Below are 27,749 nucleotides of genomic sequence, written 5' to 3'. Positions count from 1 at the left end.
CAAGGTATAATTACCAATGCTCGTCTTAACCACGTAATTATGATACTCTGTGCTATGACGTAATTTGACGCGGACGATGGCTTGTGACGTAACACCAAAACTTGATTTTGAAACTTATATGACCTTATGGTTGTTTTACAATGAAAGTACATTACTGTTGGGCAAGATGGGATATCGTTAGCACCGAAATCGCATATTTTCTGATCGTGTTTTTAACAATTAACAACACTCTTGTAGAATCGTAAGGATACGGTTATATAAATCAGTAAATATTCTTTATTTTACTACCAAATAGGACGAGAACATAAAATAAAGCGTGTCCTATCTTACCCAACCCTACAATATAATACAGAACGGGATATTTTCCCGCCGTGCTAACGGTTATCGTTGTGTTAAATAGGAAAGCATTAGCGCAATTCGTATCAACTCAGGCGTACGAGTTGTAAACAAGAGACCCGGGAGACAGTTTTGCGAACCCACGTTTCGTACGCGAGTGGTTTACTACTGGGGTGATAGATAGGGCGGGTTCTTCAATCATAAAACTGCGATGCTTTTGTGGCAAAGGATTTACTCCGGGCCGATGAGTAGCTCGAAAATCCAAGGGATCAGTAAAACAAACACGAAAGATGAGAGTCCTTTATAGTAACTGCCAGCCTCGTGGATAATTCACATTTAGGGGCGGGCTGAATCATTCGTAATGAGACTGGCGACGCTTTGGCAGGACAGAGGGCGAAAGTTCCGTTCTATAGGCACGTTTCTGGATTTTTAAAGGTAATTGGTTCGTGACGTTTACTACTATATAGTAGAGTGGGGGAGATAGGGCGACTTTTACTTTTCTCGTCCCATTTGGTAGTAAACAAATAGTTTTTACAGAATTATATAACCATAGCCCGCCACTCTAAAAGCGATGCAAGTTGTTAAAAACACGATTAGGAAATGTGTGTGTTTTAAGATGGTAACAGTATCCGTCTTTAACCAAAGTACTATTTTGTGTTTTGTATGTCACTCAAAGTAGTAAACCAACGAGTAGAATACACCACTTCACCCATGCGTGTAGTAGTCGGATTATCGCCGAAAATTGGCGTCGGAAAAGGAAACAAAAACACAACAGCTAAAAGAGACGGTGCATGCGAATGTGCATGCCTATGTCCCACAAGCTGAGTTACTGGGTGACGTAGAGAGTGCTCGGTGCCCACTGAGGGATGAAACTAGTTTTATCTGACCTACCATCTCGGGCAAGCTTGGGCTAATTGGGACGTGGGTATGTTACCCGTCTTGCCCCAACAAAAACTTGTCGCTAATTTTGGTCTACCGTGGGTGAGTAAATAATTCGACAAAGTGATTTAGAGGATAAAAAATGACGTGCCGGTCTAAGAATCTTAATGTTTTCACGACGAGAGAGTAAACAAGGACGAATTAATGCGACGCCGGGTATAAATAAAAAGACTTTCCATTTTACTTTGGTTAACTAGAGTTACATAATGCGTCACAATGATTAAAGTATGACGTCGGTCCATTTGAAATGGTTCCGAAATTGGTTAAGAATAACTTTCTCCTCGCATTGCGGCTTATTAAGCGAGCTGTATGACGAAGCGCAAATAGTGCGTAACAAAGTAACCCATGCAACGCATAACATGTTGCTTCTTTACCAAATATGTAAACCGGTCACTCAATTACAACACCTTGCTAATATGTGATAGATTCGGGGTGTTGGGGTGGGTAAAGCGACAACTATGTCGGCCCAGTTGGCAGCTTGCTTTGTAAAAGAGGATAAGGGGCGAAGGCCGAGTCGCTCGATTTAGCTTTGTTTACGCAGGGGTTCAAGACCATTTTACCCTCAGAACAATAGACGCTTATTCCATTGTGCTTCCGTTATGTAAGAGCCCCGGGAGCGTTAAGTGTAATATCTCAGCTTTACTACACAAGGCTGTAGTTTAATTTCTAATTTAAAGTCACCGCTTTTAATTCAACTGCTTAATAGTGAAATTGACGAGTTCGGGGCCCACCTGTTCCATGTATGACATCGGAGCCTTGAAACTTCTACGCCGGGCTGTTAAATCATTAACTTAGTCAAATAATAAATCTAAAACGATTCATTTGTCAATTGCGTCGGGATTACTGATTAACGACCGCAAAGCTATCCATGTTTGTCCGAGTATTGGGCAACAAAATAAACGTCGTCGATGTCGACTTGATACACAGTGGTCTTAAGGACAATTATTGTTGATAACATTTAAAGATAACGCCATCCGCCCCTGCTATTAAGTTGCATTCCGCATCTCAACAATATATTGTTGCTGTCTGCTGCGCGAGGTTAATTCTATGGTTGCTGTTTCACCAGCTTGTACATAAATAGAGCGAATAGTCTGACATGAGAGCACATACAGAACAATCCACCACCTTAGGGGCTTGTGTGTAACAATTTATAACTCAAGTTTCACGGATCGAATTTCCGCAGCAAAGTCGTAGCTTATCGGGCGCGGACTTGGGCAAAAGTAGGGCCAATATGCGACGTTGTATAACAGATCTTTAGGCTGTCATGCGGTGTACTAGAATTGTCCTGGGACTTTCGTCGTTCTCACTGGAAAAGGCCGACATTGTGGTCACACGGGTTCCGCGTTTACGAGGCAGGGAATCGAAGCGGAAGATTAACAAGGCGAACATATCGCTTACACTCCACGGCGAAAAAGCGAAAGCCGTCGTCGATGCTACGACGTCTAATTGCATGTTATCTGTTATAGATCCACAGGACAACACATGGCGGCTTCACATAGCGTTAAATTGCGGTTTCGCTCTCAGGTCTGATTTGTAATTAGTAAATGCAAATTATTACTTCAGCATATGTAGAGTCGAACCGGTGTTGGATATTTTTCGTATGATGGGCGTAGAATGCACGCAGCGAAGTCGCCATGGAGAATTAGGCGGATTTTTTCTTCAAAGGCTCGATTTTATTTCAAAGCGAACCGAGGATCAAACTAATCTGCATATTTTCATTCAAGGACTTTTATTGGATGACGAAGACGGGCAGCGACAATTTTGAGTCTAAATGTTATTCAATTACGGGCTTAACTTAGAGCTAAAATTGCCGGATCAAAGTTGACAAAGACGGGTTTCTAAGCGACCATAGAGTGAACGTGAGCCATCTATTACGTTACATTTGCCTTGGCTGGAACTGACTGTAAAAAGCGCTATCTCTTACAGTGTTGGGGTATATGGACAGTTTCTTTGCATACCGACACGTGCGTTCCACCTCGAATAGTATGTATACACTGGACCGATTCTAGCTGCACATTCACCGTGATATTTACCTTACACACCGGCTGCTAAATTAAAAACGTCTCAAAAATGAAAAAGGGCTAAAACCAACTGCAGCCTATATCAGCGTGAGTTCCTGGTCCGAACAAAACAAACATATTTTCCTTTGTTTGACCGATCGCCAGTAGCCAACATAAGGCACTCGAAGCCAATCCATCGCTTTACTATTAAGTCTCCCATTTTCGACAATGAAAAGCAAACGGAGCCAGAAACGATGTTTTCAGAGGAAGTATTTAGGGCGCCTAGCAGCAAATCACTTCCTTCAACCACGATAACATCACACGTACTTAGTGGACAATTGAAAACCATTGTCGCAACAGTAACAGTTTCAACATGAAATACCGGGTACTAAAATGTACCATAATAAACTGACTGAATTTTTTCTCAACTTATTCAATAAAAGTTAAATATGCTCCTACATAAATTAAGCGATAACTAAATCCTACCTGTCTAAACTGACCATATATACATATACCTGTCCTAAATACCTGTAGCTGTAAACGCTACTGACATTCCTAAGCTACCTGTGCCCCGGCACACAGAATAGCGAGTCCACGATACCCCGTTAATATAGGCTGCTGCTGTCTGGATTCACAATGCGTCGTAAATTCACTTTTTTCCTTCTCAAACATAAAAGTGAACACGAACCAACAACGGTGTCCCCTCAGCCCCCCCTCGTGGTTGGAAACAAATCGATTACCGCAATAAAAGTCTTGACTTAAAAGTGTGACATAAATATAAAAACCGCAAACAAGTTTTGGTATAAACAATGTAGCTGGGAACCTTTGAAAATATAACCTCTGTGTTATACATTATAAATGGGGTTAAAAACTTGGATTACAATGACAGCGAATCTTAAAACGAGTAACCAGTATAGCAATTAACTAGATTTAATGTTAAACTGGAAACGTATGCAAGTAAAAACATGTTGTACATTGTAAATATAGTAGGTTTGGGGAAGATGGGACGTTCATGCATTCTATTTTCCCGTCCCATTTGGTTGTAAACAAAGAACACTCAAAGAATTATAAAACCGTATCCTTTCGACTCCCATAGACCTGCCATAGACCGATGTTAATTGTTAAAACAAGATCAGATGTTTAAATATTATGTTCTGAAGTCATTCTATCTTCCCTCACCTTACTATATGATTAATTTATTGTGGAAAAACGGCTAGAGATTCAACTAGTATGATAAAGTGGTCACATACATAGTTCTGCTGCATTCGGCGTAATGTTGCGGCATATTTCACACCTTTGTGACATATTGGCGCTTTAAGATCGCTATATATCAAGATATTAATCATTTTTTATTTACCAACAGAAACCAATGCAGCGTTGTTATTTGCGTTTGCTTAGCACCATCAAAGCGAAGAACAAACTTCGCTTGGGACGATTATCCACCGCAGTTCTCTTGAGCAACAGCTGGCAGCAGAGTTGGTTATATATCACCTAGTTTAAGGCCGGGAAAGGAAAACAGAGTTCCGAGTGGCCTTGACATCGTTCCTTTCAATAGTCAACGCATAAACGCACATAAAGGACATAGGTCAATTCGCGACATCTTTTCAGCAGAAGCGCTCTTGAATGTAGTTAAAATATACAAAGAGAAACCACTTATACCGATTCTTGTAACTGCTACTCTGTAAAGCTATACATCACTTTGGAAACGAGAAACGTAGCTATTGCCAAACCACTCACTTCAATAAACTGACTATAATAAACGTTAACAGACTAACGAAGACGTACAAATATATAAAGCACAACGCTTAATACATAATACTGACTTACCGGGCATAACGCAAAACACTTATACCCTATACACAAGTATACCGATAACACGCATAGCGTATAACACTTTATTTACAAGTATTTAAAATGACGCGAAAAAAAAAAGATTTTCGTAATTTTGAAATCTTAGCTTTAGAAAACTCTTGAAAATTCGAACTCATAAACTTCACAAATCACCATGAAAACTAGAGAGAAATTCAAAACGCCGGTCAGTGACCCGACTTCAAAATGCCATGGCATTTCGAGACCCAATTGGCGTGGTTTGACTCGAACCGATTCGGAAATCAATAAAAAGAAAGACACGAAATTTATTGAGTTGATTGCGTACCTTTAAAATACACTAGCTAGTCTATGGGTATATGTTTATACACAGTCTAGGCTTGGGCCAGTAAATCTGGGCAGGGGACAGTTCAAAGCTTGGGCTATTAGCTCAATGGTGACTATGTTCGCTCGTTAAAGCGCACGATTTATGATTTAGGTCGAGTAAAGAACTTAACCGATATACGGGGGGTCTGTATGACGTGTGAAGCCAAACAGAAGGCCAATGTTTGCGAACTTTGTGCCCAGGCTTTGGCGGAAAAATATCAGATCTTGCACGCGATCTAACACTCTCGCTTCAATTTATGAGACCTTGTAAAAATAGAAAACAAAATGCCGCTCGAACGTGGGAACGCATATTGCAAACGCGGAAGTACAAAGGCGGTTTGGTGGTCTGCAAAACATCGCATTATTACGTTGTACAGCATACACAGGCGGTTTTTAACTCCTGCCTTTCTTGGTAAAGCGTCAAAATAAATCCGAAAATCAAACGAAAATCGTCGCCTGATCTTGTTTCATACAGAACTACGATTTTCAGTAGTTTGTATTGTGCTATTACTTTCCGCTTTTGGGTAATCGGGCGCCAGCAGATCCTAAAATCTATCAAAGCCTATTTGAAGTAGCGAGCGACTTGAAACTTTATACATTTAAGAATGAGATCTGCCGGCATATCACTCTAGTCTTGTTTATTTTGGCCGGCAATAACCGCAAAATCGATCCCCATACAATTGTATGGAGTTTTATTTTAGGGTTTGATGCAACCAGTAGATAGTGTAACGTGCCGATGCACTTTATACTCTATATTTTATATGGTTGAGATAATATACGACCTACGCCAAGGTACACTAAGGGGTCTAGATTTTAGGAGAGATCGAAAATGGGTGAGATCCTACGACTCACTGATATACGCTAGCTAGGGGACCTGTATCTGTTTTAGCTGAATGGATCCAACACCCCTTACAATTTAGTAATAAAAAAATTAGGCCAATCGCAATTTTTTAAACCTTAAATGTGAGAATAAGTCCACTGAATGAGTATCAAAATTTAGTTTGTTTCTTATAATAATTGCTTTGGGGAAAGGTTATCGTAGTACCCAGGTTTATAAAGCAAAATTATTTCGAGTTATTTTAGTCCAATGACGTAATCGGAAGGAACCATATACGGAATTTCTTGTAAACTTTCGAAATTTCTTTCCGTTCAACTTTGTGGGCTGCTGGCGTTGAGTTTTATGACGGAAGCACCGACGTTACCGCAGCTTGTTTTTCCAAGAGCCGCAAACGAGCTTACTGCTTGGAAATACGTCGGGAAATGCTACAATTTGTGTAGTACACCTGGAAAGCTGGACCGTTGTGTTGAACAATAATTCAGCGCGGTTAAAAACAGCAGCAACCGCGGAAACTACTGCTTGAGTATAGAGAACTAAAACAGCAAAAGCAATCAATTAGAAACTCTATAAAAACAGGTTGTTTTTGTCAAAGAGGCCAAGAGGAAAAGTCTAAAATGAGATCACTGCAGGTGGGAGGTAAAACAACTTGGAAAAGACGAAGACGTTGTTTTTTTCACGTAAGTGGAACTTTGGACCCCTCCAAGGGTGCCAATAAATGCACGAACATACAACATTGTTTAAACTATCAAAGCAACCGACAAGTCCCAAGAAACCAGTGTTGGATTTGCTCGACAAGACAGTAGTAAATCACACTCCACCACACCTGTTGTCCGTTTGCCGAATGCGGTCACGTAGACTCATAGTGTCTTATCGTAAATATGGGCAAGACATGTTTGAAATATATTTTCCCTTTCCATTTGGTAGTAAATGAAGAATATTTAAAGATATATATGATCGTATCGGCACGACTTCCATATATCGTTGGTAATTGTTTAAAACACGAACAGGATATTTTAATATTTGTGCTTGCGCAATCCATCTTACCCCACACTCGGCCCAGGTCTGCGTGCAGCCGGTAAGGATGTACGTCACAATATATCATAGTGACGACAGAAGCCCACATTGTGAATATGCGAAAAAAATATCCGCTTTACCGCAAGACACCCAGGACAAAAGGTGAAACAACAGACCCGTTGGAAATGGTTGTGTTGATATAAGCTACAAAACGAAGCTCGTAAAAGCGTAAAAGGTCAGCAAACGAGAACAGGTACACGACCGTTGCTAAATAAGCAAGATTGGCCTATATGTATTGGTTTAACGTTAAATACGATCATTACTGATGGCCCACTTTCAAGTGTCATTAATCTGCGAGACGAGAAAGTGGTACTTTACATTAAACTCGTTTGGCTGAAACTGAAGGCAGAATGTTTTCACTGCTCAAAGTGCAAAATGTGTACATAGTGAAGAAATATTGATCAAACCATTATAAAAGCAAACTTACTGTTGTCGAAGACCGGATATGCGGACAGGCGCACGAGCGCCACCATGCGATTGAGTTCCATCGTCAGATTGGTCGCTACTGTGGGTAGAATGAACTTCCCCAATGAACAACACCACATAGGCAAAGGAAAGGAGATTTTTCAACAAGTATTTATGAAACATAACAGTAAGCAGGTGCTAAAGAGTTTAACTGCCAATACAAACGACCATGTTTAGTATTTTAAGATAAGACTGACTTGTATAAATACCCAGCTATCTGTAGTAAACTAAACCGTCTAAGTTTAGCCTAGTTTACACTAACGTTCCTGCGCTTTCTATTTACAAACAGGGTTAAATAGACTCCAGTTGTCATTTATAAACGAGCGTCGCCTCGCTTCGTTTGCTTTTCGGAACTCGAGTGAGATATGGCTGGCATTTTTACCCACTACAGAGCGATTGGTTAAGGGCAAACTTCAGCTGAAAATACTTAGCTCGTTTCGTGCGACCTTTGGCGAGTAGCATCAACCGGCTTAAACGATACAAGTCTTTCTCAACGTTAACTTACACAAGTAAGGCTTACACCAGAAAACAACTTTGCTTCAACGAGATACGATCGCAAATAACTTTAAACTGCTGTAATTTACATTTTCGGAAAAAAACACTTTTTCTAAGCGACCTTCAACGCTGTGTGAGTCTAGCCAACTCTTGGCACGTTCAACCACCCTTGTATTATACGCGGTTATTTTGCTCAGGCCTAATTGATACCGCCGTGCTAATTACGCGTAGTTTACCACATCATAGGCTGACAGGGTTAGCAAAGAATTTTAAGAATTCAAAAATACTCCTGCCCGCTTATGGTTGCCGATGTTAGTTATATTGTAAGTTGTTTCTTGCATTAAATTCGACACAGATTTGGCCAAATAAATCCCTATATCAAACGAATGGGACTAACCGTCTGACGTTTAGCCGATTTTCGACCAAAGGAGACACTCCGGGCGCAAGAACATAAGCCTAAGCTTCTATAATCGCTAATTTCGTTGTCCACTGTTACAAGACTACGGACACAACAACATATAGTAGAGTAGGGGGAGATAGGGCACCTTTCATTTATTTTCTCGACCCATTTGGTAGTAAACAAAAAAAATTAAAGAATTAATAAACAGTATCCTCACGACTTCCATAGACCGTTGTTAATTGTTTAAAACACAATCTGGGTATTTTAATATTATGCGCCAAAGGTGTCCTATCTTCTCCCACCCTACTACACCACTACCTGGCCTTCAACTACGTTATGAAGATGCGAGTAAAGCTCGAGTGTCAGAAGGTTGGGCGCTGAGTAATTCGGGAACCGCCGCCCAACAAACTCTTCCTTCACTCTTACAAACCGGGACGCCAAGATGTCTGCCGATTTGTGTAAATTAATACAAAAGATTGTCCGCGAGCAAGCCAGCGCACACTTCGGGTTCGGAAACAGTTTTGAACTTGCTGCCTGCTGAGGCCGAATTGCCTTCTAGTATTTCAAGGTTGGCTTGTAGATTGAATAACAACCAATTACCATTACACCGTGATTCACGCAGCTTATGCCCTCAGCTCGACAGCCAGTACACCGATTGGAAATTATCTCGGATCTGAACTTCACTTACGCGAGTATTGAGTTTCCGACGAGAAACCGATGATCAAATCAAACTTCTATAAAAGTTTAATCTCACGCCCATGGCCGCTAATCCTAATACTTAACTTTAAATTGCTCGTTCATTTTACCAAATACGTTAAACTGCAGAGCTGCGTTGTAACCACTGAGCGTTAAAGTGGTGGCGTTTGAAACATTCACGCACCTGCTGCTGTGATAAACTAGCTGTTGGCCTTCGCGAAATAGCTGCGCAAATAGTATTGGGCAAGTTTACGGATCACGTTATGCCAATGTTGGATGGATTTCCACAAAGCAGGTCCCGGTATAAGGGCACAGCTGTCAATCAAACTTTTTCCCTTGTTCTCCAAGGCGAGCAGCGACATGGGAACTTACTGCAGCCAAGTGCGGACACAAGTACGTTGTGGTTTTTTAATTAAACCCACTGCTCCATAAAACCAACTTGAAACGCTGTTCATGGTGGCCCATTAACCGCACCTGAAGTTAACAGTTGGGCTCGTACCAAAACAATTTTCAATATAGCGACAAATATCCAATTTCACCAACACCCACGTTAAATTTACAATACCGAGCACATTTCGAAAATTGCCAAGTGTTAAACTATGCGCGGCATTACGGGTTTGTAGCGTTGCGAACGTAAACGTGAATCTAAAATGATATCGACAAAAATGTCGACGCCAGGTGATAGACGAGCGACACCTCTGCATATGAATGCACTCGAATACGACAAGGGTGAACGAAAGGGGTTAAAAAACAACCCACCGCGAAAAAGCCCAAGAATGAGGTGACTGTTCATGTGGGGTTGTTACATTATCTGTGTAATTGACACCTGTCACCTCACGGTGAAATAAATCTATTGTATTTTGGCGCAAAGCAAATCCCATCTGTTAAAGTTACTTGTAACTTATTGACTCTTGCTACAATAAATGACGAAAATCCAACTACTTAGAGGGTGTTGTTCATTTAAAGACAGGCGGAGTAATTAATAGACACCTCTGCGGTTAAAGTTAATGAGTAAAAATTGCATTTGAAATACTTTGCGGTAGTTCCTTAGCGTTTAAAAGAGAATTATGAGGGCGAACGAAACACACCGATGTCATAATATCATCATGTAAAGCAACAACAACATCGGCCCCGAAATCCCTTGCGATTTTAACAACTAAAATCCACAAACTTAGCGCTCAGGATTTCAAACTTTTTAAATCCTGATCAAAAGTCACATCATAGGGTAATATAGTAGGGCTGAGGAAGTTGGGACATCTTTTTATTTAGTTTTCTTGACCTATTTGGTAGTAAACAATTCAAAAAAATATAAAATCGTATCATCACGACTCCCCATATACCTTTGTTAAACGTTTAAAACATGGCCAAGATATTTGAACAATATGTGTTAAAGGTGTCCCATCTTCCCCATCCTACTATACCACCTGTCCCACCTTCCCCATTCTACTATACCAGCATGTCCCGTCTTCCCCACGCTACTATACAAGTACAACAATATGCACATTGTTCTAGAATATTACGTCGATGTCTAAATATTCATAACCTTTTAGCAAGCAGGGGTAGCGGATACGGAAACTTGATTAACTTATTTACAAAAAAGCATGGGCAGCAAAGGCAACTAATTATCCACAACAAACGGCTTTAAAATAGAACAAAATAGAAAGAAGTTTTGTCGTCATTGACTGAGGCACAAAAGGCGTCTTCATGTCATAAAACATATATTTAAAGATTTTATCGCGTATACCCTATCCCAACAAAGCGTAATAGAAGCTTTTGTATTCCTAAACAATAATTTCTTGCCAAAATGTCAATTCTCCTACCTCATGCTGCTATTCGGGGAGCTAAAAGTTGACCTGATGACGTCACACGGTTCACCGATGCAGGAAAGCGATTTGTTCGTTTGTTTCATTGTGACATCACAGCGGTCTTCTGATACCATCGCGCCCGTTACTCTGTGGTGGCAAAACTGCTTCGAATACTGGAATCCTGTCAAAATAAAAAGCGATTTAAATAAGAGGTTGAGCGCTCGCCTCATTACGTATTGCCAAACAGATGAAATTGATAACCCCGAGGTCAACTATGGGGATTCGATTCTCACACAATACAAGCAGAGCAAGGCGAGCGGAAATGCTCAACCCAATCAACACCTATGAGGATGCAAAACATCAGAAACTGTTTGTATCTGTGTATAGTAAGGTGCTTCTATTTTCTCGTCCAATTTGGTGGTAAACAAAGAACATTCAAAGAATTATAAAACCGTATCCTCACGACATCCATGCTTTAGAAATCCTTAAAATATTAGGTATTATTTATATGCAAAGATTGATAAAACCACATATTACACTCAAGAAGTCAATAGGGGGTTACATAAGAGATAAATGTATGTTTTGATATTCGACCCATAGCCTATATAGAACTATAAACATTTTATTTTTTTTTTATAAAGGAATCACAAATCTCAACTTACCACGGCCGCAAGGCGGCGTACACGAGCTAAAATCGCTAAACCTCCATTCGTAGTTTTCTAAATCCAAGGGATCGAATTCGTCACTAACTTCCTCAGGTACAGGATTATGAGCGCTGTATATAACACGGGTAAAGGCGGCAAAATCTTCAACTACTTCGAAATCATCCTCGTTTTCGTCTTCTTGGTCGGTTTGATCAACGGTGTCATAATAATCCGTGTCCTGGTCGTCTTGGGCGCCTTGGATTTCTTGGTCGTCTTGGGTTTCTTGATCGTCTTGGGCGTCCTGGTCGTCCTGGTCGTCCTGGTCGTCCTGGTTGTTCTGGTCGTCTTGGGCGTCTTGGTCGTCCTGGTCGTTCTGGTCGTCTTGGGTTTCTTGGTCGTTTTGTGCGTCTTGGTCTGCTTGATCGTCTTGGTCGGCTTGGTCGTCTTGGTCGTCTTGGGCGTTTTGGTATCCCTCTAAACGACAGGCCCCCATGGAGCATCGCTGCAAAAGTGAAAACACCAAAGTTATAAAATCAAGAAATGTAGAAATTATTATAGACCCCAATCTTACTGCTCCAGAAGACCGTTTTTAGGTTGCTAAAAACACGATCAGGAAATATGGGATTTAGTTGCTAACGGTATCCCATCTTACCCCGCACTACTAAATGAATAAAGTTTTTCGTCTCTTCGGCCACAAAGGCTCACTGTATTAACTTACCGTGGTTGTAATCGGTTTCTCTCCAACGCATTCATCATCAGGAACGGTTTCCAATCTTCCACCTGCAGCAGCTTTACACGCGACCACTCTCGTAGCAACACCGGCACCGCATGTGTGGGAGCAATCCCCCCATGTATCTGTCATCCAACTGTAAAGTGTGGGGAATAGTAATTGCTTTTACAGAAGGGTCGAAGCTTCAAGACCCCAGTTTAAATTGAATTATATTACAGATGTCAATCTTTTTGTTTCGCCGAATTTTTAATGATATTTTATTTTCAAATTTCGAGAAATGTTGTTCACGCATTTTTTTGAATGCCAGATAAAACGTTGCTGTAATAAAATTACCAGGAAAAAAAAAACTAGTATTACAATATATGCCCGGTAACTAAAGAAGCTGTTTACCATACATCAATGAAGGTTCTCTATTTTTCAAGAACGATATATTACAAATACCATTATCTTATATATGTGACTATGGCAACATAAGCTTAGATATACAAAATTTGGAATTTTGAAATATTTTTCTAGAATTAGAAAATGTCAGTTCGTACATTGTTTACTGCTACAAAACCTTGACAAGCGAGCGTTAAGCTTTTTATAATAAACAACGCAATTTATATGGCTTAGAAAGTAAGCCTGATTTAGTGCATATCATACATATATATAACAAAGTGCTTACTTCGGCCGGCTTAAAACAAGATCAACTCTTTGCACCCCTCTTGCGGCTAAAGTTTCGTTGTGTGTTGGGATAGATATTCTTCTACCTGTATTTACATGTTTGCTTACGTTATAACATATATTAGTAGGGTAGGATGGATAGTGTTAACATAATATAGTATAGGGTGGGAAAGATGGGACACCTTTTCCTTCTAATTTCTCGTCCAATTTGATACTAAACAAAAAACATTCAACGAATTATAAAACTGTATCCCCACGACTCCCATAGACCGTTGTTAATTGTTTAAAACACGATCAGGATGTTTGGATACTATGTGCTGATGTTCTGTTTCAAACCAAATAAATAAATGATCTTGTATTCCTGCGCAAGATGTTATATATATTACCTTTAAATTCCCGTTCCCCTAACTTTCCCTACATAAATTACCACCAAGTTAACAAAACGACAATGTAGATTTTACATAGTAAAATATCGGCGACAAAATACCTTAATGACTAAATAATTACTGATAAAGTATTGTCGTAAAACCATACCTGGGGCGGGGCACATCATTGATTTAAAGCAAAGCTGCCGAACGATCGGCTTTGTCATCTTACTACATTTGAATGCGGGAGTTCCATCGTAGCCTTGGCACTGGACTGTTCTGTAGCGCCACCCAGCGCCGCAAGAAGCGGAACACTGAAACAATAATGATAAGTAAAGTAGTGGTAAATTGTATGCGGTGAAAAATAAACCAGTTCCGGGATAAATTCTTCTATTGCCTAGATCACAGAGCATGCATTTGGGTTAAACCTTATCCATATAGAAGGGTTAGGAAATATATGTGACAATAAAGCAGATAAAATATAAGAAATATAAGCCACTCTGTAAATACAACATATAGATTTAGATTAGAGTATACCGCTTTAACACAGAGAACAAAAATATGTATAGCTTAGCAGACGGTGCACGAATTTTAACTGTAATCACGGTATATTCTAGGTAGTATAGGTATATCGTTATATTAAGAGGCTAATCATTTGGCTTAATACCAAAACCACTCACTCTTGGGGGTAATAGGCAAAGTCTGGTCGAAATCCCTGGTCCCATGGCGTGCATCACTGTAGGACCTCACCCAAATAGAATATAACGTGCATATACAATAGTGAGGTAATGGAGCAAACTTAACCTAAATCCGAGGCTCTTGACAAAGACCTCGCCCACATAGAATAGTAAACCAATAAGTACAATCCACACCTGTGACCATGGGTATGTGATCCACTCCGGGCATGGATGTTCGTTGCATCGCCTTTGACTAACTGGTACAGGGATACCAGCGTTATGACAAAGTGTGTCTCCAACCGTTTCAATAGGGTCACCATATATATTATCCTCAGCGCATGAAATGGTGCGAGTTTGGAACCCGCCATCGCACGAAGCCGAACACTCGGTCCAGGGTTGTGTAAGCCATCTATATATGAAGATATGTTAGCGGCTGCTTTTAATTTTATAAAAAAGATTTAGCGGTTATAAACTTTCGCCAAATCTCAGGCCCCATGGCGTATTACGCTGTATTACCGTGTAATTGTCTACAGTATATCGCATTGTCGAAGCGCTACAACGAAACCATAGAAATATACAGTTGTCACATACGTTTTTGCAATACATCATAACATAAAATGTTGGCTTCGATATTAATCATACTTACGATCAGTGGCGGGCATCAAGGGCAGACACAGGCGGTTGCCCTCAATAAAAAAATGAATTTGCAAAATCCCAAGTTAATAAAAAGTAAAATAAGTAAAAAAAGTGATACAGCCCCCCACCCCTCCCCCAAACAAGATATTTGGGTTTTGCATGCCAGTTTGCGAGATATAGATACCTGGCTCTTTGAACGAATTCGAACGTCGATCCAACGCGGCCAGATTCGTACCTGTGCTAGACGAAATACAACAATTTATGACGTCACATGACCCATGACGTATATATGACGTCACAAAACTGGAAGTGGTACCTTACCTGATCGGGCAGTCTTCGAGTTTGCAACGAAACACCTTAGGTAGGGGAGGGGTTATACCTTCAGCGTGACAAGCTTCGTCATCTCTTTGTTCTCCGCTTGCCATGTCAACACAGATCGGTTTGATGAAGGTTACTCCTGTATGGATGGATGAATGTAACTTATCCATCTTTGTTTAGCGGGGCAATGACAGTCGTTATAACATAGGGTTAAGGTTCTGTTATATACATCTCTATCCATTTACGAATTACCACCTATGTAACTTTATGGGTAACTAGTTTTGGGGAAAATTTATCATTATTTTTTAACATATGACGGATAATTTTGACAACCCATTAGTGACAACTGAGTTGGAGTAATAACTGTTAATTGTCTTGCCCAAGGACACATACGCGCACAACGGTAGCAGCGATCAGCCTTGAATCTGTAACTTCTTAGAGGTTGGCGCGCCAAATACCGTGCTACAGTGGCGTATGACGTAATAAAACTTATTTTGCGTCAATCCGGTGTCAATATTGCTGCGTGTTAGAATTTATAGCGGTCGTGGGCGGTAGCCATTTGCCTCGGTCAAATATTGTCTTGTAAAACATTCACCACAATAAGGCGTACGTCATGTTACGCACAAGACAAAGCCCTGGATCGTGACACTCCTTACTACTCACCAGCGCCGCAAGTGACGGGGCAGCGAGCAGATGTTTCGTCATGTTTCCAAAATACGACCAACGGTCGATAGAATTCGTAGCGGATATATTTCCACATGGTGTCGTCGTAGAGCGCCTACAACAAAAGCATGGAAACACTATTATCGTTATCGTATATTTGGATGACCAAGGATGAGGCACTACAATCGTTTTTAAACGGTTTAAAACACGACCAGGATATTTGAATACTATGTGCTAAATGTGTCCCGTCTTACCCCACACTACTACAGAAGCATGAGAGTGCGTTTTCATTGGTTAAAAAGGGGTTGTTGAGCACCAGCCTGTCTTATAAAAACACCCACACCGCGAAAACTTGTCAAAATCCGGGCTAGATAAAATCCCCAGTAATATACGAGTGTTGTGAGTTATTGTAAAATTTTGGCGCCACCAGTCGTGACCGAGATAACGGTTCCCTAGACCATCAAACATCAAAACTTGTGATCTTATGTCAGGTTACGTTCAAAGAAACTTACCAGCAACCAAGTGTACATATCATAAATTTCCCGTGCCGAATAAGCTAATATTGCGGTCGCATATATAGGGCTTTCAAACTTACGAGCACTTTCATGTCTTGGGGAACTGGACCGGCAACGTCAAGATATTCCTTACCAGAAGCCACCGACCCATACTCAACTACAATCCCAGAATGTTCCAGAACTCCCTGATTCTCGTCTTTCGTTTTATTCGGCACGAAAATGTCGAATTCGTCAGTCTCTCTTAAGAGAAGACCTGGAATTTTAATACAGTTTAATATGGCTTGCTTATACGGATCATCGCAAAACGACAATATAGGAATTTTATATTAACGTGCAGGGCTGGTGAAAAGGAGCTAAATTTAGACTTACCAATATGTCCTGAACCACGTTCGGACACGCTTATGTGTCGGCTTTTTTGCGGGACTGTTATCACAACTTCGGTGCCTGTTAGAAAAAAGAGAAATGTTAAACACAACCGCGTGAAAAATTCGTCCTTGTACAAAACATGGACTTTGAATTAAGGTCTTACCGCGGTGTTTGACCGGATTAAACCGGTGTAAACCAGTTACGAGCCGGCATGTACTTCCGTCACCTTGGCACTTCCCGCAAACGTCATATCTTGCGTCACTGTGGAGCTTTTTATCGCAGCCAACTGCCTGGAAAGTCGTAAACGAAAAGGGTCATGTACATGGCAGAATGACAATGCATATTGACAGGCAGGGCATGAGTGGCTCGTTAAGAAGCGCTGCTAGGACGCGAGGGAAATATTTACCGCGAATATTTCTACCCAGTGCAAATAGAAGAAACCACAGCGATTTCGCTAGTATACAGTCGCGTGTGCACAAACACATATAAGCTTAAACGCGGGGGCGAGACTCTCCCACCTTGCTTGTCAGAGTTCCCGTCAAGGCTTGGCCCTGATTAATTGCTTATATGACAATACCAGAATCTATTTGGGGTCTCATGTACCATGCTTGGTTAGACAGGTGGTCTGCTGCATGGCCATACACTCGTGACGGTAAGCGTGAAACAAACATGATTTTATATCCGTTATAGTAGGCCACGCCGGGAGTAAACATTACATAATACACCGATGTGGTAGAATATAGGAGTCTGTATGAAACACGATCGTATCGTATAAATACACGCGAAGCACGATTCGCATATAAACACATACACCGCATCCGAAAACCTATGTTACTGCACATCAAATGCTATATAACAAATAAAACTTAACGACGAAGATAAGATTAAAATCCGCTTGTTAAGTTTCAAATTACATTGGTTCAGTGGTAAGGTTAAAGTTTAAATTTAAGCCGGGTGTGTTAAACATGCTTTTATACATTTATGACGTGTCCAATGGGTATTGTTACGAAGGTCTGCGTATGATATATCAGGTTTGGGTTTGGGTGACATGCAGACAAAGCCATGTAATTACAACACCTGCCATTTGATGACGTACATCGTGACGTCAGGGTGGTGTGACGAAGGTCAACCAGTGATGATTGAAAGGATAAAAGCAAGCTTGTGGCTGTCACCGTCAATGTGTAAATTGTATTATGTTCACACCTGCTGTGTGTGGTAATACACATGTCGGTTTCGGAACACCAACAGCGTAAGCTGTGCAAAACAAAGGAAGCCTTTGTCTCCCAACGTGAAGGCCAGGTCGTCGATTAACAGCCGCAGACCGCACTGACTGGAAATAATCACACAGTGATGATTACATTATCGCACTTTTCATAGCCGCACGCCACAGCGAAATAAATGAAGACATTTCAATTGTTCCACTGCTCACGTAGCGATTCGGTGACTTAAAATCTATCGATAAAGAATGCGGACCTCTCATCACCAACCTACGAGCAATAGGACCACACAAACCGCGTAGTGGAAAAGCGAAACTGAATATCAAGTTAACTCCCCCTACACCTAACAGCCAAACCCTGGTTTGGTTTGGTGCCACTTCTAATACCCCCACTCTACTTGATTAACGCCTAAATAATCCGCATGCGATTTGCGGGTGCTGTCTGCAGGTAACTGCGAAACGTTCATAGCTCAACCGTTCATGGTCTTGTTGTGTTTATGTTATACGCTGTGTATGGTTTGTAAAAGTGAGACATATCTTTAACAACACTTGTTGAAAGGTTAAGACTTGCTGATACCAGTTTCACTCAGTATGGGATCAAGGGCTGGCGCATTTGGCTTACAATCCATATATAAAGGTAGCGTGGGGGAAGGATGGGATGGAACACCTTTGCACACAATATCCAAATATCCTGATGGCGTTTTAAACAATTAACAACGGTATATGGGAGTCGTAAGGATACGGTTTTATAATTATTTGAATGTTCTTTGTTTACTATCAAATGGAATACGACAAAGAATGAAACGGTGTCCCATCTCCCCTTACCCTACTGTACAAGTAGTGCGCTAAGAAAAAGCAATGTTCTTATGTATCTAAGATCTCGTATGCGGGATTTGTAAAAAGGCTCTGCCGGTAGCCTATGAGAAACTATGCTCGTTTTGGAGATTACGTAACTCTGACCGTATTTACAAAGGATGCAATGCAATGAATTAAGCGTCCACATCGGTTTCCGTGAGGAAAGAGCAATGTGAGGCAATTAGCGGATATGAACGGCCTTATCTGTTGACTCCATTTCCAATTAGTGTTGCCGAGTGAAAATTTAACAAGTGTTGCCACATAGGATAATACAGTACAAACATACGTATACAACTATCAATTACCACTGAATAGCATTTTTGGGTGTCTTTGTGTAAGTTTAATAGTTAAATGGGAATGTAGATATAGTGTGTGAAAAGACGAATATGCCGTTAGCTCGTAATGTGACAATGTCTAATAGTTCTCTATCGTGTTTTAACAATTAACAGCGCTATTTAGAGTCGTGAGGATATACGTATACATCTCATCCTTTATAAAGAATATACAGATTCCCTGCAGAAATTCGAGCAAGGTACAAATGTATAAAAAGTTTACCTGGCACGCCCCATTAATGCACATGTCGTCAGAATTATCTTTGCATTTCGTTCCGTCGAGCACTTGTGGTGCCAACTTCGTCGTTATGTTAAAGCCATGAGCCTTGCAGTAAAGTGCACAAGGTTGTGCTTTCTGTACAACAGCTTTCCACGTGTACAAGATACCCTTGTATGGCGTGGTGTTGTATAAAGAACATTGCTCTGCCCGGAAATCTTGTGTAGTCTCCGTGCAATCCTTAAAAGTCAAACGTTTAACCACACATATCTACATATTACAATCTACCAGTTTGTGCTTATCAAACAAGCATACAAGATTTTTACATTTAAACGTAAATAAAGGTGAATACAATTTATAAAAAAAGGTAAATGAATTGTATTGAAATGAATGAATGAAATTTACAAAACAATGAATGAAATATAGCTAAAGGTACAGACTGTATTGCTATTAATGCACCTAAAGGGATGATTTAAAAACACAAAGTCATATTGCATATGCAAGCATAGATTCGAAAGACAAATACATGCAAGGAAATCTGAGCTAGATATACAAATAGTTTTTAGCGTACCTGATTTTCGCATGTCTTGTATCTAGTGTTGATGCCCTCGCACGAATCCCTGCTCAAACAAACGTTATATCGTTATGCAAACTCGTGTATGTTTTATACTTGGCTTATACATATATCACCGTTCATGTACTTAACGTTGTCGTTACACGATGTTGGGATACTCGGCAAATGGGGCGTTAAAGCGAGCTATTTGCGAACTATATATATAGTGCTGTGTGGTAAAACGGGACACCTTTAACATATATAATATCTAAATGCCCCGTTCGTGTTTTAAATAATTAACAACGATCTATGGCAGTCGTGAGGATACGGTTTTAACTCTTTAAATATTCTGTGTTTACTATCAAATGGGACGAGAAAATGAAATTCAAAGTTGTCCCATCTCCCCCCACACTACTATGTATACGTACACTGTGAACAGACTTACGTGAGACACACACGTCGTGAATACGAAGCACCACCGCCGCAGCTCCGCGAACATTCGCTCCAGGAACTCCACGCACCCCAATCTAACCCGTTGTTTTCAACCTAATTAAAAAAATCGAATAAAAGGTTAACGTTAACAACGAAAGACGACTATTTATTCAAATATACGCTAAAGCATTTAGAATCAAATAGAAAACAATAACTTGAACAGTAATGTAAAAAACTAATGGTTACTAAAATAGAAATATCGCAGGGTAGGGGGAGATGGGACACCTTCAGCACATCATGTTCAAATATCCCGATCGTTTTTTTAACACGGTCTATGAAATTCGTGAGGATATAGTTTTGTAATCCTTTGAATAATCTTTGTTTACTACCAAATGCGACAACAAAATAGAGTGAAAAGGTGTCCCATCTCTCCCCAACCTACTATATTCAAACATTGACCCAACAAATAAAACTTTTGATTTAATTTCTTATCCCTCCCTCTTTCCCCGTGGCATTTTCCAAAGGTAACTAAATTTAGAATTCGACGGCACAGAAGCTTGATTTGACACCTATTGTGTTTTCGTCTGTCAAGCGATCGCCCCATGCCCTTACGCGCTTTGTTTACGACGCGCACACACGCAGTTGAAGACCTTATTTCGAAATCGTAAGCTCAGAAAATATTCGCTTTAAATGCCAACTTTGCAATTGCAAATACAGATAACGATCAAAGGATTCTATTCATTGTAACTGTTGTTTTTGTTTCGTACAAGTTAAGCACATAATATCCAAATATCATGATAATGTTTTAAACACCTAACAACGGTCTATATGGGCGTCGTATAAAGGATGACGTTTTATAATTCTTTAAATGTTCTTTGTTTAATACAAAATACGACGGAAAAATAGAATGAAAGGTATCCAATTTTTCCCGCCCTACTATATTATAAATTGTATCTCTTCGAGTACGACAAAGAAGATCAAATTAGTTAAACCGACAAAGAGAAGGGGATTAGCAACAAAACAAAATTCCAGCAACGAAAATTAACCTACATTCTATCATAGGATCTTCAACCAGACTTAATTTAGAAATTCCTCTTAATTTAAATTTACAATAAGCAGCATAACTTAATGTGTTACACATTTTAGTATAATATCCTAAATGGATTTAATTTAGTAATCCGCCTCATTATTTTAATTCCCAAACAAGTTTATCTTAATGTAGGTCGAGCAACGTGAGTGTTTGTGTATAAGACCATATACAGATCGTGTATTATTTACAAAGTGCTTGGCGAAGATCGAAGCGAGTGATTCCCACGCCAGTCGAAGGCGTCAAAGCGCTTCTGTGTCGCATGAGATTTATCATTCAACGCCAACAGGTAGGAAAGGGAAGTCTATGGTAGCAGGTATATGTAGAACTGATTAGGAAAGGCTACACCGTCAGTAACACCATACACGGTACACACGATATACACAAGGGTGCTAATACACAATATGGGAGCAGTAGTAAACACACGTATAACAACTTAGATAACAACGCTATAGTTTAAGGTGCGGGAAGATGAGATATCTTTTTATTTTATTTTAGGTCTTTCAAAGAAATATAAAACCGTATTCTAACGACTCCCATAGACTGTTGTTTATTGATAAAACCGATCAGGATATTTAGATCATTGGTGCTAAAGGTGTCCCGTCTTTCCCCACCCCACTATATAATACATTTTAAGAGTTTGAATTCGTAAAAAAAAACGTTGCATTCATTTGTGTCTTTTGATAACTAATTTAAGACCCGTAAAAGCTAACCACTAATCAGATTTAAACTTATAAGCAAAAAAATCACGCCTAACTTGTTTATTTTAAAATATAAAAACACGTAAACACACATATAGTAGGGTGAGGGAAGATGGGACACTTTTTGCTGACTGTATTTACTCGTCCCATTTGGTAGTAAACAAAAAAAATCAAAGAATTATAAAACCGTATCCTCACGACTCCTATAGACCGGTGTTAACTGTTTAAAACACGATCAGGATATTTGGTTACTTTGTGTTAAAGGTGTCCCTTCTTCCCCCACCCTACTGTAATATATTCGACTTACATTTTGTGGTGTGTTATGGCTGGGGTTGGTGGGTTTATCGAGAGGTGAAAACAATCCTTCTCTAGCAAATGACAACAACACCTATGAAAGAGAGAAGTGACATTATCGTCTTGGCTCTAAAAATAGCGAAAATATTTCCTCGACAAAGAACACGGATTTTGTCGCTTTCCATGCTTCGATACGTAAACCACAATCGCTGGGTGTGTCGGAGACGTCTTATCAACATGTGTATTGTTCCTTGCGATAGAACGATGTTTTACACGTCAAGTATTGGATACATGGTTAACATATTACGTCAAAACGTCAGCCAGAATTGCTAGTAACAGAACCGACCTTTAAAATTGAGCGACGGCCACAAAACGCCTGATAAAAATAAACGATATTTCGCCACATTTATAGCGGATAAGGTTCTCCTGTTTCTTAATAGCGCCTTGAAATTTGACACAGTTAAGCTTCAACAGAAAGTCTAAGTCCACGGGACCGGTAGCGGGATCGGAAACTGATAAGTTCATGTTTGCCAAGTGAACTTGAACAAATGTGACCTTTGTAAGGAATAACAGGCAGTTCCAAAGGAACAGACTATATAACAAGTGGATTGCTCAAATAAATGGGTTCGTATAGGTGCATGAAATAAGAGGATTTTTTTATAATTTTTATACTATAATTACACATCATATATAAACTAAAGGGCTGGGGAAGTTGGGACATCTTTTAATTTTACTTTCTCGTCCTATTTGGTAGTAAACAATGAACAGTCAAATAATTATAAAACCGTATCCTTACGACTCCCATAGGCTTCTGTTAAACACGATCAGGATACTTGAATATTATGTGCTAAAGGTGTCCCGTCTTCCCCACATTGTTATATATATGACACAATACTTTCTTTCAAACGTTTCGGTTTAAAAAGTAAAAGTCTTTTCATTGATGTCAGAAGTTATAAAGTGGATACGTATTTTTTAATAGTGTCACAGGAAATTTATATGTAAGTAATAGAATCCTGTTTAAGGTGGCTGTACACAGTATCCGGCGTGCGAAATCGCATGCGAAGTCGTATGCAAACCCGTGTCCAATTCCGCATGCGACATCGAAATCCGGACAAACAGACAAAACGGACGAATTCCGGATACTGTGTACAGTCACCTTTATGCCGCCAACATAACATTAATGGTTATGCATCAATGTGAGCCCACATACGTGCCCAATAGTACTTCACCACCACCACATACGTATCTTGAACGGCGCGAGGTATATGATGCATGTCATAACATTAATCACACCCAGTTTCAAATTACGTTGAAAAGTAAATGAAGAAAAACGGTGGGAAATTGACAAGAGAATAAGACGTTTATTGTACAGTATATGGATAACTCTTTAGTGTTTTCTAACAGAAACAGGAGAAACAATTTCCCCCTATTCTAGTAGAGTGAAAATATAGGAGACATTTAGCACATAATATCAAAATATCCTGATCGCGTTTTAAACAATTAACAACGGTCTATTGGAGTTGTGGGGATACGGTTTTATAACTTTTTTAGTGTTGTTTGTTTACTATCAAATGGGACGAGAAAACAGAACGAAAAGGATGTTCCATCTTTCCCCACCGTACTATACAATAGGGATGAATATATTTTACGAAAATTCTACTTTATGGATTGATAGATTGATAGTCACCACAAATTTAATGGCGTATACGACTACCACGCTTGTAGTTAAAAAAACAAAAAAATTAGTTTGAGATTTGATTTCAGAATGCTTTGGTGTACAGAAACAGAATAATCAAAACTTGTCGTCGTGTCACATGTTCCTACTCTATAGCCATTGGTGAAAGTCGCTAAAACAAATTTGTTGATAAATCTTTACGCAAAAGACACGAGCCATTTCATCTTCAAATCAAATCTAAAGATCTTGTTTTGGTGGAAAGTGGATACGAGGTACCATCGTATGAGAGCGTTTCAAAACAATTGCGTTTCGCTAACTTCAACGAGCCATTTAACCCAGGTAACTATATCACTGACATCTGGTCAGCTCTATCCACAACAATTCCATTTTCGTACATCTGTAAGACACCGCATCGTCAGAATTCGGTGTATTCCCGGTATGCGTAGGCGCGGATCTTTCAGCGTTTCATTCGGCAAAGCGGTCGGTTTCACTTAAAAAGAAAAGCAGGCAATCATATCAATCATCACGACTCGGATATATGACATCTGTTGGCGAAGACACATGATATATTGAACGTGGTATAGCATAACATGGAAGATGTACAAATAAAGCGCGACGCAAGGTGTTATCCCTGACCTACGGGTGTAGAGTTACAATATCTTGCATCGTTTGACGCAGTTTCCGCGTAAAAATATGGCAGTGTATATTAATCCCTCGCTACAATAACACAAACCATCAGTTAACCTTCAGTAATTGTGCAACCTTGAGCTGAAATGTCAAAAGGTGTTTGCAGGCTTGCCCGCCTGGTAAGGCAACTTCGTGAGAAAGTGGCAATTATAGCAGACTGCCAGTCGATCACTGGCGGGGTGGGTAGGGGGTAAAGAACTTATGGAATGAAAGGTTGAGTTTACGGGGTTGTGTTGCGGCTTATCTGTTTATGAGGAAAACTTCAAAACAATCCCCTTGCAATTTATATCTCAAACGAACCTTTTAAGCAGCGATGAAGGTCAGCGAAAGCTAGCTATGGCGGTTTGATGAAACTTGCACAAGTGAGAAGAGTAAACAAAAGATTAGAGTTTGACGCCGAACTAATTGGCGTGAGGCGTCGGTCTGTGGATAGTTTCTACAGTTTTATGTTTTGTTTGCAGAATCGTAGGTCTCAGCTTTTCAAGCAACAAGTTATTAGCCGAAGCATTTACTTCTTTGCATTGCTGGTCAGTGAAGCAGGGAGACCCCATTATTAATACCTACCCCGTGAGAAAGTCTTAATACACCACACCCAATTGATCTTTCAACAACTTATTCGCCACCACGATTCGGAAGTTTTATATGGCGTGCAAAACAAAATCCTTTATTTTCTAGGCGTCGACGTTAGAACCCACACGCGGGAGGGATTCCTGGAACTAAGCTTTATCTAAAACCGCTATTACCCTGACACGCGCACTTGGTGTTATTGAGCACCAAGCAGCTTCTTTTTGGCTTGGACAAATAACCAGTGGTGTCAAAAGATCTAGTATACCTGCCCGGTAAAGCAAGGGAATAGTAAATTACACGATCCGGGGGTAATGGGCCAACCCTGGCATAAATCCTAGAACCCATGGCGTGCCACTGCGGAACCTCACCCACATAGAATAGAAATTACATGACAAAGCTACACAGTTGCGGAGCATTGCCAATTCTGCACAAGCAAACTATTCTTACCCCACGCACGACAAAAAGCCTTTGGCCTTGGAGCAAAACCGCATACATATCTTCACGCTTCATAGCGCCATTAATGTTTGCCGTGGCGTGGTTATATAAACGAAAGGGGGATCCGGGTTTTACATTATAGCGAGGAGTCCGCTATGAAATTGGCAGTGTAACTGGAAGCACATAAACGGCGGCGGGGAAATTACGCGTTTGGAAACAGATAATCTATTGACTGTGGGCGCATAGAAAGCGAAACACATCACATGCGAATAAAGGCTTTACTGAAACACCCAAGTTTACATTTTAAGAAGGGTTTTGTTACAACTGATGCATCACGACCGTTGTATCCGCATTGCTAGCGTTGTTGGCAATTCTTAGAGGGTGTGACTCACAATATTGTTTTGTTACGTCACAGAAATTCAAGAAGCCAGCAAATTATGATACGGTGCCAGTCACGCCCCTACTCCTGTGTAAAGTGGCGATCACTGGGCACGCGAATGAGAGTAAAACGCTTCACTCCTAATGGCTGTCAATGGCCGACGCGAGGAAAGCACTACAAACGCTTAGTAACGCCGCATAAGTTTGATCCATTTACAAGCAAAACAAGCGATAATTTAACATTAGTTAACGGGACAAAGCTTGACCAAAGAATTAGTCCCGATATGATTTTTAGTGACCACATTCAATAATAAGTTAATTAAAATTTGAATGTTTGTTTAGCGACGCTTTATTGCGATCAATCTTTTGCTACTTCGCGTTTCTATACCAGCAAGAATGACCTGAAGTGCTTAACGCTTTACGATTAACCAAACAATTTTGCAATAAATAGAAATCTGAAGCGCGTATGTTGTCCTTTTATATATAGTAGAAACTGTAGAATGGGGGAAGACGGGACACCTTCAGCACGTATTATACAAATATCCTGATCGTGTTTTAAACAATTAACGGTCTATGAAAGTCGTGGGGATACGGTTTATAATTCTTTGAATGTTTTCTGTTTACTACTAAATGGGAGGGGGAAATAAAATGAAAAAGTGTCCCATTTTTCTACACCCTACTATATATCGTTGTTTTTTAATAAAAAACAAAACAAAACTGCAATGCAATTGTTGTGGTTTAAAAATTACAGAAAGTTTTTAATTGCCTATTAATGTAGTTTTTCCTTTTTCTTCTGGTAAATAGGACCATGCCAAAAAAATAGTTTGTAAACAAATTAGTGACGTCAGGCTACATCGCTTATCAATTTAGAATTAATGGGGTTTAACAGAAAAATTGCGTCGAAAAACACTCAAGTTAAAGTAAGAACGTTTCACTTACCGCGCATATCACCAGAACGTAAAGTTGGAGAAGTCTCATACACTTCATGTTGAAACGGCACGTCCAATAAATCACAAGTGTACCGATGCGACGCGGTTCTTTACAATGTACACAAGCTAACACGCAAACAGTAAGTACGAGAAACAGTTTATCGCTAACTGGAATTATAAAACAAAAGTTCAAAAACATAAACCCTAGTCATTAAGCATTGCTAGTAAAACGCTATTGGTGTCCTCGCCTGTAAACTACTTGTGTATAAAACATAAACCTGAAGTATATACCTTATGCTGTAGCACCGTTATGTGTCCACTGTTATCAGTGTATTCGAAGCAAACATAAATAACCTGAATACCAAAGTTCAACTTTAGCTGTGCTCGTTAAAGTCTGTGAACATGTCCCATCACCTCGTGCTTTTTTCTCTTTGCTCGACGTTAAAACTTTTACGCAATATTGTTCAAATATCTCTCCTTTGTTCATTTCAGTTCAAATTTAGTCGTAAATTCTAGAACGACTGCACATTCAGTTCGCGCCGCACTCCCCTGCCATTCTATGACGCGATC

General features: G+C 40.0%; 1 protein-coding gene and 1 long non-coding RNA gene across 4 annotated transcripts in view; one reads left to right on the top strand and one right to left on the bottom strand.

Annotated features, from left to right (window-relative positions):
• The window catches only part of LOC100186792 (ADAMTS-like protein 1), a 49,260-nt gene extending 21,917 nt beyond the window's left edge, over nucleotides 1-27,343 (bottom strand). For 2 of the 3 annotated variants that reach the window (XM_026834147.1, XM_026834148.1), the window contains exons 1-17: nucleotides 27,190-27,343; nucleotides 22,522-22,602; nucleotides 20,440-20,540; nucleotides 20,013-20,061; nucleotides 19,448-19,681; nucleotides 16,985-17,111; nucleotides 16,825-16,899; nucleotides 16,536-16,708; nucleotides 15,941-16,055; nucleotides 15,281-15,416; nucleotides 15,144-15,194; nucleotides 14,519-14,732; nucleotides 13,816-13,960; nucleotides 13,283-13,367; nucleotides 12,604-12,751; nucleotides 11,904-12,387; nucleotides 11,257-11,422 (exon numbers count right to left, since the gene is read on the bottom strand). In XM_026834147.1, coding sequence (XP_026689948.1) covers nucleotides 11,257-11,422; nucleotides 11,904-12,387; nucleotides 12,604-12,751; nucleotides 13,283-13,367; nucleotides 13,816-13,960; nucleotides 14,519-14,732; nucleotides 15,144-15,194; nucleotides 15,281-15,416; nucleotides 15,941-16,055; nucleotides 16,536-16,708; nucleotides 16,825-16,899; nucleotides 16,985-17,111; nucleotides 19,448-19,681; nucleotides 20,013-20,061; nucleotides 20,440-20,540; nucleotides 22,522-22,602; nucleotides 27,190-27,237 — 2,432 coding nt within the window. In that variant the 5' untranslated portion in view covers nucleotides 27,238-27,343. The remainder of the gene's footprint in view (nucleotides 1-11,256; nucleotides 11,423-11,903; nucleotides 12,388-12,603; nucleotides 12,752-13,282; nucleotides 13,368-13,815; nucleotides 13,961-14,518; nucleotides 14,733-15,143; nucleotides 15,195-15,280; nucleotides 15,417-15,940; nucleotides 16,056-16,535; nucleotides 16,709-16,824; nucleotides 16,900-16,984; nucleotides 17,112-19,447; nucleotides 19,682-20,012; nucleotides 20,062-20,439; nucleotides 20,541-22,521; nucleotides 22,603-27,189) is intronic. The other variant, XM_026834149.1, reaches the window with a different exon arrangement.
• LOC113474191 lies at nucleotides 294-19,334 on the top strand. The gene is made up of 2 exons (XR_003395834.1): nucleotides 294-4,265; nucleotides 18,690-19,334. It is a non-coding gene; the product is annotated as an uncharacterized LOC113474191 (long non-coding RNA).
• Nucleotides 27,344-27,749: the final 406 nt, after the last annotated feature.

The sequence above is a fragment of the Ciona intestinalis genome, chromosome 4, assembly GCF_000224145.3.
Source record: "Ciona intestinalis chromosome 4, KH, whole genome shotgun sequence".
In the NCBI taxonomy this organism is placed as follows: domain Eukaryota; kingdom Metazoa; phylum Chordata; class Ascidiacea; order Phlebobranchia; family Cionidae; genus Ciona; species Ciona intestinalis.
The sequence above is the reverse complement of the archived record's forward strand: the minus strand, read 5'-3'. Positions and strand labels throughout refer to the sequence as shown.